The following is an 18,315-nucleotide window of genomic DNA, read 5'->3' on the forward strand; positions in this document are numbered from 1 at the left end:
TATCACTGTAGAAATTCCTTAAAGTATACCCGAGGCAAAAATAAACGAATGAAATAAACAATTGTATCTATCTTCCTTCTTCTAAAAATGAGTTTTTAAGATATTCCACAGTTTTATTTTATGTTTAAATATGCTTTTTAGGTTTTAACTGTTTTATTGTTTTTGCTCAATGTAACACTCATTGAAGTATGCCAGAGCTAAAATGTATGAACTATTGATCCTTTTTATCTCTTTCCCGCCCTCAGAAGCCATTTTCTGCTAGGAAAGTGTTTTAAGGTTGGAATGTCTTGTCAGTGAGGGTCACACTGTAGTCACGTCCTGTCTGAGTCAGGACTGAGTCAGCCACTTACATACTTCATATTTAACTCTTTCAGGCAGCGAAAGAAAAAGAGGAACACATCATAGTTATTTGTGTGCTAGGCACTGTACATACACATGTCTATTTCATCATATCACATTTCACCTCAGGTATCCTTTAACCACCCTGGCGTTCTGATAAGATCGCCAGGGAGGCTGCGGGAGGGTTTTTTTTTAATAAAAAAAAAACTATTTCATGCAGCCAACTGAAAGTTGGCTGCATGAATGCCCACTAGATGGCGCTCCGGAGGCGTTCTTCCGATCGCCTCCGGCGCCCAGAATAAACAAGGAAGGCCGCAATGAGCGGCCTTCCTTGTTTTGCTTAGATCGTCGCCATAGCGACGAGCGGAGTGACGTCATCGACGTCAGCCGACGTCCTGACGTCTGCCGCCTCCGATCCAGCCCTTAGCGCTGGCCGGAACTATTTGTTCCGGCTGCGCAGGGCTCGGGCGGCTGGGGGGACCCTCTTTCGCCGCTGCTCGCGGCGAATCGCCGCAGAGCGGCGGCGATCGGGCAGCACACGCGGCTGGCAAAGTGCCGGCTGCGTGTGCTGCACTTTATTTCATGCAAATCGGCCCAGCAGGGCCTGAGCGGCAGCCTCCGGCGGTGATGGACGAGCTGAGCTCGTCCATACCGCCAGGCTGGTTAAGCATCTCAATTCAATGCTAAGCAGCACAAGGCAAGCTACAGCATAAAAAGAAACAATATACTTCTGCTTTATATAAACTTTATATAAACATCAAGAATATGGAATGCATTTTCACAAACCACAGTACGGTAAAGATATTGAAGTTGTAGAACAGACACAAAAACAGGCTAGGGACAGGGATAGGGATAGATCTACATATTCTCTCTCTCTCTCTCTTATCTCTCTCTCTCCAAGCAGCTCTGGGTGACCTAGAACCACTAGGAAAGTGTAGGTAAAGATATAGAAGTTGTAGAACAGACACAAAAACAGGCTAGGGACAGGGATAGACCTATATTCTCTATATTCTCTCTCTCTCTTTCCCTCTCTCCCTCTCCCTCTCCCTCTCCCTCTCTCTCTCTCTCTCTCTCTCTCTCACTCTCTCCTCCCCCCCACCCCCAAGCAGCTCTGGGTGACCTAGAACCACTAGGAAAGTGTAGGGGACTAAGAGACTAAAAAACTTTCCTACTAAACAGTAACGCTCAGTGTAATTTGGATTCTTAAAACAGACGGTATTTGCAATAATTCAGGGGCATAATGAGATCATTTCAGGAGTGATGCATTATTTCTTCATGAGTGATGCATTATGGGAAACGACAGTTGCTCACTTAAATCTGAATTAGGCCTGGTCCACATTAGGTCCGGAAACGTATCCGTGGCTGCGTTTTTCAAACCTGATGAAAAACGGAGTCCCGGATACTAATGTTCAAAATAGCAGCCAGCCTCACCCAAGTAAAAAACGGATCCGTCTGCGTTTGCGGGGACCCGTTTTCAAAACCTGAACGGAAGGTCCGGACCTGCTGCATTTTCATGCAACGGATCAGGACCACGGATACACGCAGGGGTAGTGAAAAGCAATGAGGAAACGCATCTCCAGCTCCACAGGCAAAAAACTGATGTGAAAACGGATAGCCTGAGCTTTATGATTGGCCCAAAAAAATCCTCCCACTCCTTCCTAATCATAGAGACGTTTTCTGTCAGGGAAAAACTGAACGGAAACTGATGCAAAACTGATGCACTTTCATCAGTTTGCAGTACAGTGGTACTTCCCCTAATCTTCCCCTGATCCGGACTGCAGTGTCCCTCCTGCAACTGTGTCTAGTGTGGACCTAGCTTTATCACAAATACCTTTTGCTTTAAGAAGGAAAACTACACAGAGCAATGTGCTATAATATAATGTTGTGCATAATAGCAGTACTGAGGCACATAGAACATGTTTTCCTTTTTACGCTGGGAAAAAATGCTTACATAATGCTTCTCTGTTCTTTTTTTATTGCTCGGGATTTTCACTAGTCTGCTCTCTCAGAGCTGATAAAGTACGAATTCTGAATTGGTTTGGTTAGATAACTGGATGCCATTTGCCTCTGTTCCATACTTTGGGATGATTCTATTTTTTATTACATCAGGCTACATCACTTGACTCTATTGGGATTGGAATTCTTCTAAAGAAAGCCATGGAAGAGGCGACCTACAGCAGTCTCTGCCATCCTGATGATATCCAGGCCAGAGGACTGGAGACTGTGCCTAATTACCTGTACAGAGATGATGGAATGAAGATCTGGGCAGCTATAGAAAGGTATAGATCTATGTGCCTTACCTAATAAGCATTTGGGTGCCATTTGACATATACGGTATGTTGCAAATGTTATGGCATGGTGTAAATATCTACTACACACTCTAATCTGTTCCTTTCACCGTTTAGCTTTGTGTCCAGTGTTGTAAATCACTATTATACGAGTGATGAGATGGTCAGAGGAGATCCAGAACTTCAGGCTTGGGTGGCAGAGATCTTCACTTATGGATTTCAGGAAAGTAAAACTTCAGGTAAGGGGGAGGTAATGTGAGAAATAATTATATATTAATATGTATTATATCCTTATTATCAAATGTTCATTATTTTAAAGTGTACCTGAGATGGCCATCAGGGCTGTATTTATACTTGCCTGGGGCTTTTTCCAGTCCCATAAGGCTTGTGGGCTTACTCGCCGCCCTCTCTGCTCGCTCCATTATCTTCTAATCCTCTCCAGTAATCTGGTCAGTCGTGGTCAGTCGTGGCCAGTCATGTGCTCCTGCGCATGCACAGCCTTGGCAATGCGTGTCCCTGCTGCACTCCCAAGCCCTGGAGCATTCTTTGCCTGATGAACGCTCCCGACTATGGGAGAGGAACGGGGTGCACTCGCAGCTGAGCTGCACATGCGCAGAAGAGCACGTCCAGCAGGATTACCGGAGAGAATTTGAAGATAATAAAGCAACCGGAGAAGATGGCGAGGGAGCCCAACAGCCTCATGGGGCTGGAAGAAGCCCCAGGCAAGTATAAAGACACCCTTGATACTTGAAGTAACTGCAAGTAGAATGTACTTTAACTGAAACTTCCTCAGACAGTAATTAACTATAAGAGAAAGCATTTAGTCTAACCTGTTTTGGACAAGGCTAGATGAAATCTATGCCCTATTTGTGTCCATTTATCCCTGCCAGGGTTTAGATTTCAACTTCCCTGCCACTTGCTCATGTCATTCTAGTTGTTCTCTCTAATTTAGCAATGCTGTAGCCTGCTCTCTCTGCTGTCACAGTAACAGCAGGGCTCCTTATCTCAATAAGAAGCCAATTTCATTGGCTCCTAACCCTTTGCATAATGGTGGACAGTGAGTTGTCTCTACATCCCTCAATTAGCTCCAAAACAAAACAATCTAGGCTCGAACATGGCCCCGTCCAATATTTGGCATGTCTTTTGAAAAGTTAACATATAGATGTTTGCTTATGATGGAGCTATGCTCTTCCCCATCGCAGTACCATTCAGCTGTAAATAAAATCAGTCTTCAAAATAAAAACCATTGCAACCCAACACTATCTCCAATAATGTGCAGACAAGCTGCACCTGAAAACCAGAGAAATCAGATGCTGTCTCCATCATATATCATACAACCTCTACACCTCCATCGTGAGGGATAGAGGCTGGTAAATTTATCATTACCATAGTAAAGTGTGCGTTACCTCAGTAACATGCATGTCGGTAATAATGGGCACTGCTTCACTTGCATTAGTACCAGAAAAATTGGCATGCACTGCCTGTACATGTTAAATCTACCGGCCTTTCATGCATCCGGCTCTAAGTTTCCTAACTTCTAATAAACACATGTTGCACTTTGTATTTTGCATTTCTGTCCAAATGGACACTAATTCTGTAATAATGATTAAAAGTATATTGTGTCTGCAGTGCTGCAAAGCTCTTGAGTAAAGATTCTACTGTTACTTTTAGGAATCCCGTCTTCCTTGGAGACAAAGGCCTCCTTAATCAAATACCTGACCATGGTGATCTTCAGATGTTCTGCTCAGCACGCAGCCATTGGAAACAGTCAGGCAAGTGGCAAAGAACACCCTGTCATTAGTACATATTGAGATGGACGTATCTGTCATGCAGAATTTGATGGCAATAACAATTTTTATAATTTATGAGGAGGCTATTGCAGAAACCCCCAAAAAACCTCACACAGCTGTACCCATCAGATTGGTGTGAATACAAAAAATATATGTATGGAAAAAATTGCATATGTTGCGGCTATATTCAGAAGTTGGCTTTGGGATCTGGCCAGTATGCGAAATGAGCGACTAGTGTGGCCGATGCATGAAAGATTTACTTTTTTCGAGCTTTGGATGGCCAGAACACGACTTAACAAGAGTCGGCAAGCCAAGTCCAGATGAAAGGCTTTTGTACAACGCAACAACAGAGGAGCTTCACATCGGCTGCATCTGCATTCCCCAGCTCTTGCTCCTCCCCCTTCCCCGTGTCTTCTCACATCAATCTGCAGGGTGGAAATATACAGTACAGCACAGGGATTCTGGGCAGCTGTAATTCTAACCTGCGTTTGCCTATGCTGTGTGCGGGTTTGTGGTGTCAAGCTTTCATTGCAGCTTGTGCTACAGCAGCGAATACAGGCGACCCAGGCTGCAATAAAAGTGGCACACACAACATGCACACATACAAGAGGTAGAGATGGCCCGAACCTCCGGTTTTAGATTCACGAACCTCTGCAAACGTTTGCGAACTTTTGTGAACTGCAATAGACTTCAATGGGGGGGGCGAACTTTGAAAACTAGAAACATTTATGCTGGCCACAAAAGTGCTGGAAAAGATGTTTCAACAGTTTTAACATCTGAGTTTTTGCATGGATGAGTGGGATAGACGCCAAAAGTCCCAGGGAAAAATCTGGATTTGACGCAAAGCAGTATTTTAAGGGCAGAAATCAAATTGCATACTAAATTGGAGGCCTAAAGTGCTTTAAAACATCTTGCATGTGTATACATCAATCAGGGAGTGTAATTTGTGTACTGGTTCACACTGACACACCAAACTCACTGTGTAACGCAACGCAAACAGCTGTTTGTTTTGTGACGGCCATGCTGGACTGGTGCGCACCATGGCCAGAGTGCAGGCGATAGCGGTTTTCAAGCCCATATGGTCGCCAGGCTGAGGTAGCTCAATGACAAAACAACAGTGATTGTCCAGCTGATCGAATTTGGTCTGTCCACAATGAAGCAACGACCTTATTATCTTTGGTGTGCCACCCCTGAGAAACTCATATAGCCGGCGGTCATTGCTTCATTGTGATATGCAAGCCCCTTCACCGCGGCAAGGTAACGATCACAAAGGGGAATTGACACATGTACATGCCTTTTGTTTTGTTGTTGCAGCCGCAGTGCAGCCAGAAAAATTAGGCAGGCATGTACACGCACCAGAAAAATAATTATAGTGGCCGCTGCTAGCAGTGGCCCTTAAAAATTCAAGAATCCGCCTATAGTCCTGGTGGACCCTGTTGGTGATGGCGGAGAAGGCATTCAAGCGGCCTGCAGGCAGAGATGCTGTGTGGGGACTGATTTAGTCTTGTGGCAGGCAGTCACATGGTGTGCAGGCAGAGATGCTGTGTGTGGGGACTGACTTAGTCTTCGGGCAGACCTGAGCGTGCTTTGCAGACCATGTGTCACAGGAGCCCTAGTGGCTGACCGCACTTAGCCTTCTAAACGGTGCCAGCGCACAGATCGTGCGAACTCTGGTCGCAGTCAATGCGCAGGAACCGTTAAGAATTAGCCGCAGACAACTCAGAAGGGAGCCTGTGAGACACGGGTAATTACAACGTCACCTACTGGTTCAGAGTAAACTGCCACCACCGCGGTTACTATGGGACCGTGGGGCCCACTAACTGACTGACTAATCCTGCGAATAAAACGGTTAAACACACGATATTCTGTCTAGCCAACAACAAACAAACAGTAGCGTATCTTCAGAGACCCGGGATCATTTCTGTGTGTGCTGATAAGCAGGGTAGCGAAACAGTGAATGACTTGGGGAAAGTCGTTTATTCACGCAATATAAATAATTAATATATACAGGCAATTATGAAAATCAACAATTATTAAAACAGTAATAGCCAGTATGAAAAATAAAAGAAGGGAGAAAAATACTTAGTTCCTGGAAAGATGTCCTGTTTGTGGGAAAAATCAGAGTTCTGGTTTCCAATCAAGTTCAAGCAAACGGTTTCAAGTTCTTAGAGTTCTTTGTTCAGATGGGTCAGCAAAATGGCCACCAGCCCTATGTCCTCTGGCTGGCAGCAGATTGTCATGAAGATGGTAAAGGGAGGAATCTTCTTCCCAGGCAGCTCATTCACTTTTTATGGAGCTGAGCTCAGAGGCGGGCTCCCAGAGTCGGCCCTCCAGGCCGGACTATGGTAATCACATGTGGGCAGGGGCTTTAGCAACCTCATAATCCTGACATGTTCCCTAGGCAGACCTGCGCGGCCGGCCCACAAATAATAAGTACATATTCTCGAACCCCAGAACCTACCGATTAATATGATATCAAACTTGGGCATGTTTGCATGCCTGGTTAAAAAACGGTGGAATTCCCAGAGTTCTGTTTAGGACAGTGGCCCAAATTTAATATCAAAACACTCACAAGATCCGGACCAGCAGAATGATATAACTTTCACATTTCTCACCTGAACGGTATTGCTTAAACATGCTCAAAATACTAAACTCCATGCTTTCTAATATGGCTCCGGCCGGTCTGAGCAGAGCAGATTTTTTGAATAGCCCCCTGCTGGGAGCTCATCCTGTCTTCCCCAAATGGCAGAGTGAGTTCTCTGCTGGCTAATTAACATCTAGGTGTCACCTGGTTCCCAGAGCCAAAAGGGAAATTGTGCCTTCCACAGGGAATATGTCCCAGCTAATTAACACCTTCCCCCCAGGCTGTCACTGTAGCTTAGGAACAGCTGGGGAATCTGTCTTAGCTGAGGGATACTTCTTATCAAATCTTGGTTCTATTGATCTGAAGCGCAATCGATGCAGGAATCGAGTGCGATCGTTCTTTACTTCACGGGCGGTGCCAGGACGCGCCTGCGTCCCCGCAACCGTCCGTGACAGCCCTCCCCCTTGTCCGCGGCTCAGCCACTCATCCGCAAGATGTGTGGCGGCGCTGCTAACCTGGCTGACGGGCCTCGAGTTGCCGGTACGGCGGGAAACCCTATTGGAGCCTGTGGCTCGGTTCCCCTGGACCGGTCGCGGTCTGCTACCCTCAGGGTTGACCCAACATGGACCGTTCTGGACAGGGCGTTTGCGCCACTGCAGTCGGACGTGGTGCCTGCCGGGACTGCTGACAACGGGCAGTGGGTTGGTTAGGTCAACAGCCAGCCCACGCAGGGTTCCCCTGCTGAGTGGCTGTGGACCTAAGGGAACCCCGCGGGAATCCCTGGACCTTCCCAGCTCCTGACAGACGGCACATGCCCTGCAGTAGTTTGCTACATCCCTGTTCATCCGGGGCCAATAAAACTGGTTCCGAATACCGGCGAGTGTCTTGCGGACACCCGAGTGCCCTGTCAGAGGATTACCATGTGCGGATTTCAGCACATGTCCCCTGAACGCACTCGGGACCACAAGCCACTTGGTATTCGCGTGGGATCTACCTGTAGGGGGCTGTACAGACTCACTGTACAGTCTCCCACCTTCCCAGTACACCTTGAAAGCGGCCCCGTCTGCGAGGGGCTCAGCGGCTTGCTGCCTGAGCACCTCCAGGCTTGGGTCACTTTGTAGTGCAGCTGAGAATACGGCGCTGTCAGTTTCAGCCAACTGGCTCATGTCACACGAGGCCAGCGGCTGAAAGGTCTCATCCCTGCGGTCAGAGGAGGGGGAGGAGGCCGGAACCCCCTCCACCTGTTCTGAGCCCAGGTTCTGAGCAGTGCAGCTGCGCGGTACTGCTAGCACCGGTACACTGTCAGAATGGCACAGACGGACAGTACTCAAATCATCATTGCATGCAGTAATGATATTGACAGGTATAGACATTTTTTCATTACAGATAGGTTGTACAGTAAACTCAGGTACAGTTACAGCATCATCACAACAGACAGTCTGTACATCAAACTCAGGTGCCTTTGAAGCAGGCACTATTGAACCTGGTACCCTTGAACTGGGCACATTCAACCCACCTCCCCCTGGTGCTCCCCCAAGTGTATAAAGTACCTGGTGGTGGGTGGAGAGTCCGTCTCCTTCCGTGAGCGACAAGGCGGTCATGGCAGGTTCATAGTAGGACACAAGCTTGCCCAAATCAGTCCCAAGCAACACAGGGACTGGGAGATCCTTCATAACCCCAACAACCCTTTCGTGGACCCCTCCCACTCCCCAATCCAGCTTCACTCTTGCGTGGGCTATGTGGAAAAGGGTGCCCTCTACTCCAGTAAGGGCAAGGGATCGGCTGGAGCTGATGCTCTCCTTTGGCACAAGATGTGAGTGAACTAACGTGATGTCAGCTCCGGTGTCTCGAAATCCGGTGACAACTTTGCCGTTCACTCTAACAAGTTGCTGCTGGTCGGTTCGGTCGCGGATTTCCTTTCCGCGGGCAAACATGACAAAATCGGATGATCCAGGCTGTGGTTCGCTGGCGGGCTGCCTCTGCTGTGGGTGAGGTGCAGGTGATGCAGATGATCCAGGTGCTGGTGGTGTCTGTCTCCGCTCCGGACAGTCGAATTTCATGTGTCCGGGCTGGCGGCAGTAGTGACAGGTGACCTCTCCAGGCGCTGCAGGCCTGGGTGCAGCAGCTGCGCTGGGTGGCCTCTGTGGCGGACGGCTCACAGGGGCAGGAGGGTCTGCCGAGGTATTGGGCTGACCTCCTCTCCAGCTGGATGGGACAGTTCTGCGGGTATCAGCCACCCGGGTAGTTGCAAAAGTCTCAGCAAGGTCTGCAGCGACAGTGGCTGAAGCCGGCCTGCGTTCTAACACAAACTGTCGTACATCAGCAGGGCAAATGTTCAGAAATTGTTCCAGGACTATCAAGTCCTCCAGGACATCATAAGACCCTTTGGTGAGGCCTAGAGTCCACTGCCGGAGTGTGGTGAGCAAGCTGCTGGCCACATCTCGGTACGAATCAGAAGGCTTTTTCTGCCAGGCCCTAAACTTTTTCCGATAGGCTTCTGGCGTCAGCTGGTACTTAGTAATGATAGCGTCTTTTATAGCAGCATAATCATTATCCTTTTCCGCAGGCAATTCTGCGAAAGCATCAAGCGCTTTGTAGCGCAGCAACGGTGTCAGATGTCTGGCCCACTGGTCTTGGGACAGACGATACTGACGGCATGCTTTTTCAAAAGACCGCAAAAACAAGTCAATGTCAGTGTCTTTTTCAATATTAGCAAATTTAAATTTTGCACTTACGGGTGCTGCAGCTCCTTCAGCAGGGAGGCTGGGCGGTGAACTCCGGCTGGCCTGTTGCACCTTTGCCATGTTGAGCTCATGCTGTCGTCTCTCCCGCGCCTCTGCGGCATCCCTCTCCGCGTGGCGTTCAGCAGCAGCAGCAGCTTTGCGTTCTGCAGATTGGCGCTCCCGTTCCTCTCGTGCTTCCATGTACTGCATGTACTTTTCCAGGTCAGTCTCCATCAGCTTTTGTAATGCCTGCTGCATTACCGGGTCAGCACCCATGGACAGTCCAGTACTGGCCAGTTCCGGGCGAGTAATGTCAGAAACTCTGGGATTGGGGTCCATACTGACAGTCTCTGGCGTAACTGTTGCAACAGGGCCCGCAGGATGCTCAACCTCTGTACGCCTAAGATCTTCAGCCTCTGGTTCCCCTTGATTGTCAGATGGGCTGGTATCCACCTCAGCGGACACTCCCGGCTCCCGCAGTTGCTGGGCATCCCATCTGGACAAGTCTGCTATCAGGTCCCGTTTTGTCTTGCGGAGGATGCCAATGCCCCTCTCTTCGCAAAGATTTTCCAGGTCTGCTAGGCACATGTTCTGGTAGTTCCCGGACATTTCCATGCCAAATAAAATAAAACTTTGGGGAAGGGGTACTGGCTACACAGTCTCTCTGTATATATAAAAAATATATTGCCTTCCAGCTACACCAACGAATTAGTTGGTTTCTCGATAGCGCTAGCGCTATCGCAGATACTTTCAGCACAACACAGATCCCAACCGCTGCCTAACACTGTCACAGGAGCCCTAGTGGCTGACCGCACTTAGCCTTCTAAACGGTGCCAGCGCACAGATCGTGCGAACTCTGGTCGCAGTCAATGCGCAGGAACCGTTAAGAATTAGCCGCAGACAACTCAGAAGGGAGCCTGTGAGACACGGGTAATTACAACGTCACCTACTGGTTCAGAGTAAACTGCCACCACCGCGGTTACTATGGGACCGTGGGGCCCACTAACTGACTGACTAATCCTGCGAATAAAACGGTTAAACACACGATATTCTGTCTAGCCAACAACAAACAAACAGTAGCGTATCTTCAGAGACCCGGGATCATTTCTGTGTGTGCTGATAAGCAGGGTAGCGAAACAGTGAATGACTTGGGGAAAGTCGTTTATTCACGCAATATAAATAATTAATATATACAGGCAATTATGAAAATCAACAATTATTAAAACAGTAATAGCCAGTATGAAAAATAAAAGAAGGGAGAAAAATACTTAGTTCCTGGAAAGATGTCCTGTTTGTGGGAAAAATCAGAGTTCTGGTTTCCAATCAAGTTCAAGCAAACGGTTTCAAGTTCTTAGAGTTCTTTGTTCAGATGGGTCAGCAAAATGGCCACCAGCCCTATGTCCTCTGGCTGGCAGCAGATTGTCATGAAGATGGTAAAGGGAGGAATCTTCTTCCCAGGCAGCTCATTCACTTTTTATGGAGCTGAGCTCAGAGGCGGGCTCCCAGAGTCGGCCCTCCAGGCCGGACTATGGTAATCACATGTGGGCAGGGGCTTTAGCAACCTCATAATCCTGACATGTTCCCTAGGCAGACCTGCGCGGCCGGCCCACAAATAATAAGTACATATTCTCGATCCCCAGAACCTACCGATTAATATGATATCAAACTTGGGCATGTTTGCATGCCTGGTTAAAAAACGGTGGAATTCCCAGAGTTCTGTTTAGGACAGTGGCCCAAATTTAATATCAAAACACTCACAAGATCCGGACCAGCAGAATGATATAACTTTCACATTTCTCACCTGAACGGTATTGCTTAAACATGCTCAAAATACTAAACTCCATGCTTTCTAATATGGCTCCGGCCGGTCTGAGCAGAGCAGATTTTTTGAATAGCCCCCTGCTGGGAGCTCATCCTGTCTTCCCCAAATGGCAGAGTGAGTTCTCTGCTGGCTAATTAACATCTAGGTGTCACCTGGTTCCCAGAGCCAAAAGGGAAATTGTGCCTTCCACAGGGAATATGTCCCAGCTAATTAACACCTTCCCCCCAGGCTGTCACTGTAGCTTAGGAACAGCTGGGGAATCTGTCTTAGCTGAGGGATACTTCTTATCAAATCTTGGTTCTATTGATCTGAAGCGCAATCGATGCAGGAATCGAGTGCGATCGTTCTTTACTTCACGGGCGGTGCCAGGACGCGCCTGCGTCCCCGCAACCGTCCGTGACACCATGCATCCGTGGTCAGATGGACCCTTGACCCAACGCTGTGTGCCTGAGATGTCACCACTTGCCTTTCAACATCACGGTATAGTTTAGGTATCGCCTTTTTTGAGAAAAAATTGCGGCGTGGTATCTTCCACTGCGGTGTGTGGCTTTGCTTTTGGGTGCTGCTTTTCCTCAGGTGGTCATCCCATTGCAGTTTGTGCTTTGTAATCATGTGCCTTCCTAAGGTAGTTGTGCCTACGTGGGTCTTGGTCTTTCCATGGCTCAATTTTCGGTGGCAGAGAGTACAGATGATATTGCTCTCATCTGAGGCAGACACACACAAAAATTTCCACACCGCAGAGCCCTGGGGTGATAGCACTTTGGTGGTGGCGGCCGACTGAGTGTTAAGTGGGGTAAGTGGGGTGCCAGAATCAGAGCAGGAGGAGGAAGATATGTCACGCTTCCATGCGGAAGCTGAGAAAGATGAGGAGTTCTGTGTTAAATAGTCATCTACGTCCTGACAATATTGGGGGTTGATGGCACGTGCCTTCTTCTGAACACTGTACTTTGGTCGAGGGCTGCACAAAATCACGACAGCGCGACCTCGAACAGACCTGCCACGTGGCCTGCCTCTGGCTCTGCCTTTTGTTTTGTCCCTATTTGGGGGGATGAAGTGAAAGGTATTTACTGACTTGACTAATACAATGTACGGTTACACAGGTGCAGTGAACAGGTATGCAGTGACTGCTGGTACAACAATGTGCGGTTACACAGGTGCAGTGAACAGGTTGAAGTGGCTGGATAGTGTAATGGTTAAGGGCTCTGCCTCTGACACAGGAGACCTGTGTTTGAATCTCGGCTCTGCCTGTTCAGTAAGCCAGCACCTATTCAGTAGGAGACCTTAGGCAAGTCTTCCTAACACTGCTACTGCCTATAGAGCGCGTCCTAGTGGCTGCAGCTCCGGCGCTTTGAGTCCGCCAGGAGAAAAGCGCAATATAAATGTTCTGTGTTTGTTTGTTTGTTGTTTGTTTGTATTACAAATGTGCAGCTGCCTGTCACACACACACACACACACACACACACACACACACACACACACACACACACACACACACACGTACCCTTAACAGGTGCAATGACTGGTGGTATAAACAATGCGTGCGCTCACGTAGGTATAGGTAGGTAGGTGCACTGAACAGTGAACAGGTGCAGTGATTGGGATTCCAAATGTGCAGCTGCCTGTCACACACAGGTAGTCACTGAATGTGCTGGGCCTGGCAGTGGCACAGTAGGAATTAAAGTGCCAAAGGCCAGCTGCGACTGACTGACAGGGCTGTATATAATGCAAGTGGGCCACACACAGACAAAAAAAAATAGATCACAAGAACAAGATTAGCTCTCAATAGAGCTGGTGAGGGGTGCTTTTTTAGTAATAAGAATCAGCAAGGAGCAAGCTAACAAGCCTACAAGAGCCTAACTAAGCTTTCCCTATGTGAGTCTGCAGCAGCTCTCCCTTCTCTAATTACTGCAGGCACACTAGTGAGTCCAATGCCTGACGCTGCCTGCCTTTTATAAGGGGGAGGGGGGGCTCCAGGAGGGAATGTCGCCCGATTGGTTACAATGTGCCTGCTGACTGTGATGTAGAGGGTCAAAGTTGACCCTAATGATGCACTATGGGGGCAAACCGAACTTCGGCAAAAGTTCGCTGTTCTCTGCGATCGCGAACCACGGAAGTTCGCCGGCGAACAGTTCGGGCCATCTCTAACGAGGGAGAGAGAGTACAGGCATGCCGAGATGGCCTGCCCTGCATATTTCCTCCCTGGAGATGTGAGAGGAGGACATGGGGGCAGGGGGAGGAGCCAAGCAATGCAGATGCCACCACGAAAACATGTGCTGCCTTTTGGGATTTGGTCAGCCAGTTCTTGTAATTTCCTGTTCTGCCAGACTAAGTTAAAAAAAAGTAAGTGGAACAATTTTTTCGAACTGTAATAATATACTAATACTCTTATTAGAGTACTAGTGACCTTAGCCCGTTTAAAAACGAGACACTTAGGTTTTATTAGGTAAGATATTATAATGTACTTTTTTATTTACTGTTTTTTGTAGTTGTGGCAGTTGCAGGGGAGTTTCTGGGATGAAGATTGATAGGGTTTACCCAGATTTTCTCTTCTGAACTGTCCTTTTGATAAACTCACCCAGGGACTTTGTATTCTCCCCAAGATGAAAGCTATGGTGAGAAAAAAAGTCAACTGTGTGATTTGTTGCAAGGTGCGGATAACAAACACAAGTATGAGAGATCTGTGCTGTAAAATTATCTGCTTGTTTTTCTGTTTCAACTTGGGGCACACTTAAGGTTTGTTCCCAGTAAAGAAGATTATCATCTTAAAATCGTCATTCTTGTGGCAAGATTTTTGTTTACTTTGTTTTTTATCCTGTAAATACTGTAAATGGCACTGTGCAACGCAAGTAAAGCACTGGTGTTGGTGAATCACAAACACTGTCCCCAGCCTTGCTTTGCACTGTTCCAGTACCGGAAGGCAAATAATAACCCACTAGCTCCCCTGCCCCATGTTACACAATAAAAGAAAAAAATCTGAAATGTTACATATAAACCTTTTAGGGATCTTTTTGTTCTTCTTTGCACCTTTTCTTGCTAAAGTTTTTGAGCAGGAGAGTGTTGCTTTACTACTGCAGAACACAAGTTTTAAAGATATTGTCCTATGGAAGAAAAGCGATTTACAAACGTTATAGTAAAAAAAAAAAAATTAAAAAAGATTACCTGGGGCTTCCTCCAGTCTCCTTCAGGCTCATTGGTCGCTTGTTGTCCTCCCTGGCTGCCTGGATCTTCTGCTAGATGCCCAATTAAGCCCCCGAATCGTGGTGTACTATGCCTGTGCCGACTGTCCTCCGACTGGCCGATTTACTGGGCCACTTAGCAGAGGATTCAGGCAACCTGGGAAGACGGTGAGGGACCGATCAGCCTGAAGGGGGCTGGAGGAAGCCCCAGGTATGTATGTTCTTTTTTTTTTTCATCTCAGGTACACTTTGAGGTTGCTTTCACAGTGGGACGTTGCAGGCTCACGTTAGAGCAGCCTGTAACGCAGCCCAAATCACAGTAATGAAAAATCAATGGGCTGTTCACAGTGCCCACGTTGCGTTACAGTGTAACGCTGGACGTTCAAAGAAAGTGCAGCATTCTGTGCGTTATATGTGGTTTTAGCTGCGTTAGACTGCTTACACATGCTCAGTAAGGGGAGAGTCCTCTATTGTTCCTAGCCACATGGCTAATTAATATGCACTGCACTGCAGTGTTGTCCAGATCATGAAGGATTAGGATCTTTGTGGATCTTTTTTGTGAGTCGAATCATCCGGATCATCACAATGAAGGATTCGGTTCACAGTGGATGTCTGGAGGAAACAGGAACTGCAGCTTCTGTGCACAATCTTCCTGCTGCATCTCTCCCTTCCCCATTAGCACCATCAATGTGCCTTCATTCTCCTGCACCTCTCACTCTGCTGCACCCCCTGCTTCCTGCTTCCCTAGTAAAATGATTCAAAGATTCAGTTCAAAGATCCGGATCTTTAAAATGATCCGATTCGAATCATCCGAATCATTGAAAAGTTCCGGACTTTCCAGATTAGCACCAAGAGCCGGAGCTGGGAAAAAAGGGCGCAGGCAGCTAGTGGACAAAAAGGGCGCCGCCATTCACTCCCATAATAAATAACGTTTAATGGGCGCCGAGCAGGAAAAAAGGGCGCCGGAGCTAAATAAAGTTTACAAACGCGCCCGGAGCTAAATAAAGTTTACAAACGGCGCCCGGAGATGTTTAATGATTTATATCTGAGCTTGTGGTGATTTACGTTTATAAAAATGCACCCGTGCCGAATAACGTTTATGAAAATACTAAACATATTTATCTTATTTAAATAATTAAAACATTATTTAAAGTTTTATCCCTTACTGTTTTTAAAACATTATTCACAAAATAAAGCGATCAGTACGTAATGTAAATTGCAATATATTTTTTTATTTAAAGTTTTATCCCTTACTGTTTTTAAAACATTATTCACAAAATAAAGCGATCAGTACGTAATGTAAATTGGAATATATTTTTTGGAGTCACAATTTGTAAAACATTATTATCCACATAATAAAGCGATGACTAAGGGGGGTGGTTAGGGTTAGGCATCACCAGGGGGGTCTTAGGTTTAGACACCACCAGGGGGTCTTAGGTTTAGGCACCACCAGGGGGGTCTTAGGTTTAGGCACCCCCAGGGGGGTCTTAGGTTTAGGCACCACCAGGGGGTCTAGGGGTTAGGGATAGGTACTGGGAGGGCTTTGGGGTGGTTAGTTTTAAGCACCACCAGGGGGGTCTTAGGTTTAGGCACCACCAGGGGATTCTTAGGTTTAAGCACCACCAGGCGGTCTTAGGTTTAGGCACCCCCAGGGGGGTCTTAAGTTTAGGCACCACCAGGGGGTCTAGGGGTTAGGGATAGGTACAGGGAGGGCTTTGGGTGGTTAGTTTTAAGCACCACCAGAGGGGTCTTAGTTTTAGGCACCACCAGGGGGGTCTTAGGTTTAGGCAACACCAGGGGGGTCTTAGGTTTAGGCACCACCAGGGCGGTCTAGGGGTTAGGGATAGGTACAGGGAGGGTTCTGTGTGAGAGTAGGCTTAGGTATAGTTTTACTACAATTTTAGTAATATTTACTAATGTTTTACAACACTTATTACGAACGTAGTTATATTTATATCATCGTTATAAAGAATATTTTCAGATTTTATTATAAGAACAAACCATAAATGAAGGTTATTCACAATAATATACAATTATAACAATTAATCATACATTATCGTTATTTTAATAAACGTAATTATAAGTTTCACTTTTGAAACAGGGAAGATTAAAGTTTTCACAATTGCCGATTTCATAAACATTATTTAATGATTTATAAATTTGTTTAACATTATTTGTAAACGAAATATAGCACACTATTTTTATAAAAGATTAATTGTTAATTAGCGTTTACACCCCGCGCCCTTTTTGTCCAGGCGCCCTTTTTGTACGTACGCCCAAGAGCCTCATAACGCTGCGACTCAATCTGACGTCCAACTTCAACACCACCATGCGTTGCGTTAGGAGCACGTTATGTGACCTTAACATCCCCTAAAGCAACGTCTTGGTGTGAAAGAGGCCTAAACATAAAAAGCTGGCTGTAATAATACAGTCACCATGGGCCATTCTCCTGAGTTTTCTCCTAGGTGATATTTTCAAACCTTGTAAATAAAATGCATTTTAAACAACTGGCAAGCAAGAAAATACTCCAAATCATTTTGATAGTATATTTTCACCAGCATTTGGGTACTTTTTCAATTGTAAAATACTGAAGATTTTTTAAAGAGAAGATGAAAATTATCTCCTAGGAGAAAACTTAAGAGAAAAAGTAAATTGGAAATGGGCCCATGAGTATTAGGTAACCAATGTTACGCTAACCTACATGTGCACTTTAATGCAAAAAGTATTAGAACTCTCCTCTAGTGATGGTCTGAAAAGCCAATTTTACATTGATTTCCGAGTAGCCGTTTTTTATTGGTTAATTTTTACATTCTCTGATTGGCCAAATACTTCTGAGCTGACTCTGCAATCTCTGATTGGTCCAATGCTTTCGAGTTCTGTGATTGGTCTAAAATTACCAAGTTGCTGTAATGGCAGTATTTTCACCACAATCCAATTTCTGAGTTATTTCCGAATTTCAAAGGGTTCCATTTTTGGTCATTTTTTGCATTCTCAGATCGGTCCAATGCTTCTGAGTTCTGTGTTCTGTATTTCTGCCAAAGTTCCGATTTCCTAGTTCCGCTCAGAAATATGGATGTCCGATCGGAAATGCGAAAATTTAAATACTGCAAAATCTGAATGAGCATCCCTACTCCTCTCCAAATGACTGAATTCAAATCACTTTCATGGCCACAGGTGCATAAAACCAAGCATCTGTGTATGCCTAGTCAGACTACGTCAGCAGACATTTGTGTAAGAATGGGATGCTCTCATAAGCTTAGACCAACATCAGTGCCTGACTTTCCAAGACTTCTTTTGTAAAATTGGTCAAAATTCCCATGAGCACACTCCTAAGCCTTTCCAGATAGAGTTGAATCTGTTATAGCTGCAAATGGTTGTCCACCACCATATTTGATCAAGAATGGGATGTCATTAAAGGATACCATAGTCCTTAAAGAACAACTATCACTAAAAATTGTAAAATTTAAAATACATATAAACACATACAAATAAGAAGTACATTTCTCCCAGAGTAAAATGATCCATAAATTACTTTTCTCCTATGTTGCTGTCACTTACAGTAGGTAATAGAAAAATGACAGAACCTACAGGTT

The 18,315-nt window shown here is 46.3% G+C and overlaps 1 protein-coding gene across 1 annotated transcript in view; it reads left to right on the top strand.

Moving 5' to 3' along the window:
* LOC137544796 (hydroperoxide isomerase ALOXE3-like) overlaps positions 1–18,315 on the top strand; it is a 43,698-nt gene that overhangs the window by 23,122 nt on the left and 2,261 nt on the right. Inside the window, exons 10-12 of the mRNA XM_068265885.1 lie at positions 2,449–2,618; positions 2,745–2,866; positions 4,299–4,399. Coding sequence (XP_068121986.1) covers positions 2,449–2,618; positions 2,745–2,866; positions 4,299–4,399 — 393 coding nt within the window. The remainder of the gene's footprint in view (positions 1–2,448; positions 2,619–2,744; positions 2,867–4,298; positions 4,400–18,315) is intronic.

Source organism: Hyperolius riggenbachi, chromosome 2, assembly GCF_040937935.1.
Source record: "Hyperolius riggenbachi isolate aHypRig1 chromosome 2, aHypRig1.pri, whole genome shotgun sequence".
Lineage (NCBI taxonomy): Eukaryota > Metazoa > Chordata > Amphibia > Anura > Hyperoliidae > Hyperolius > Hyperolius riggenbachi.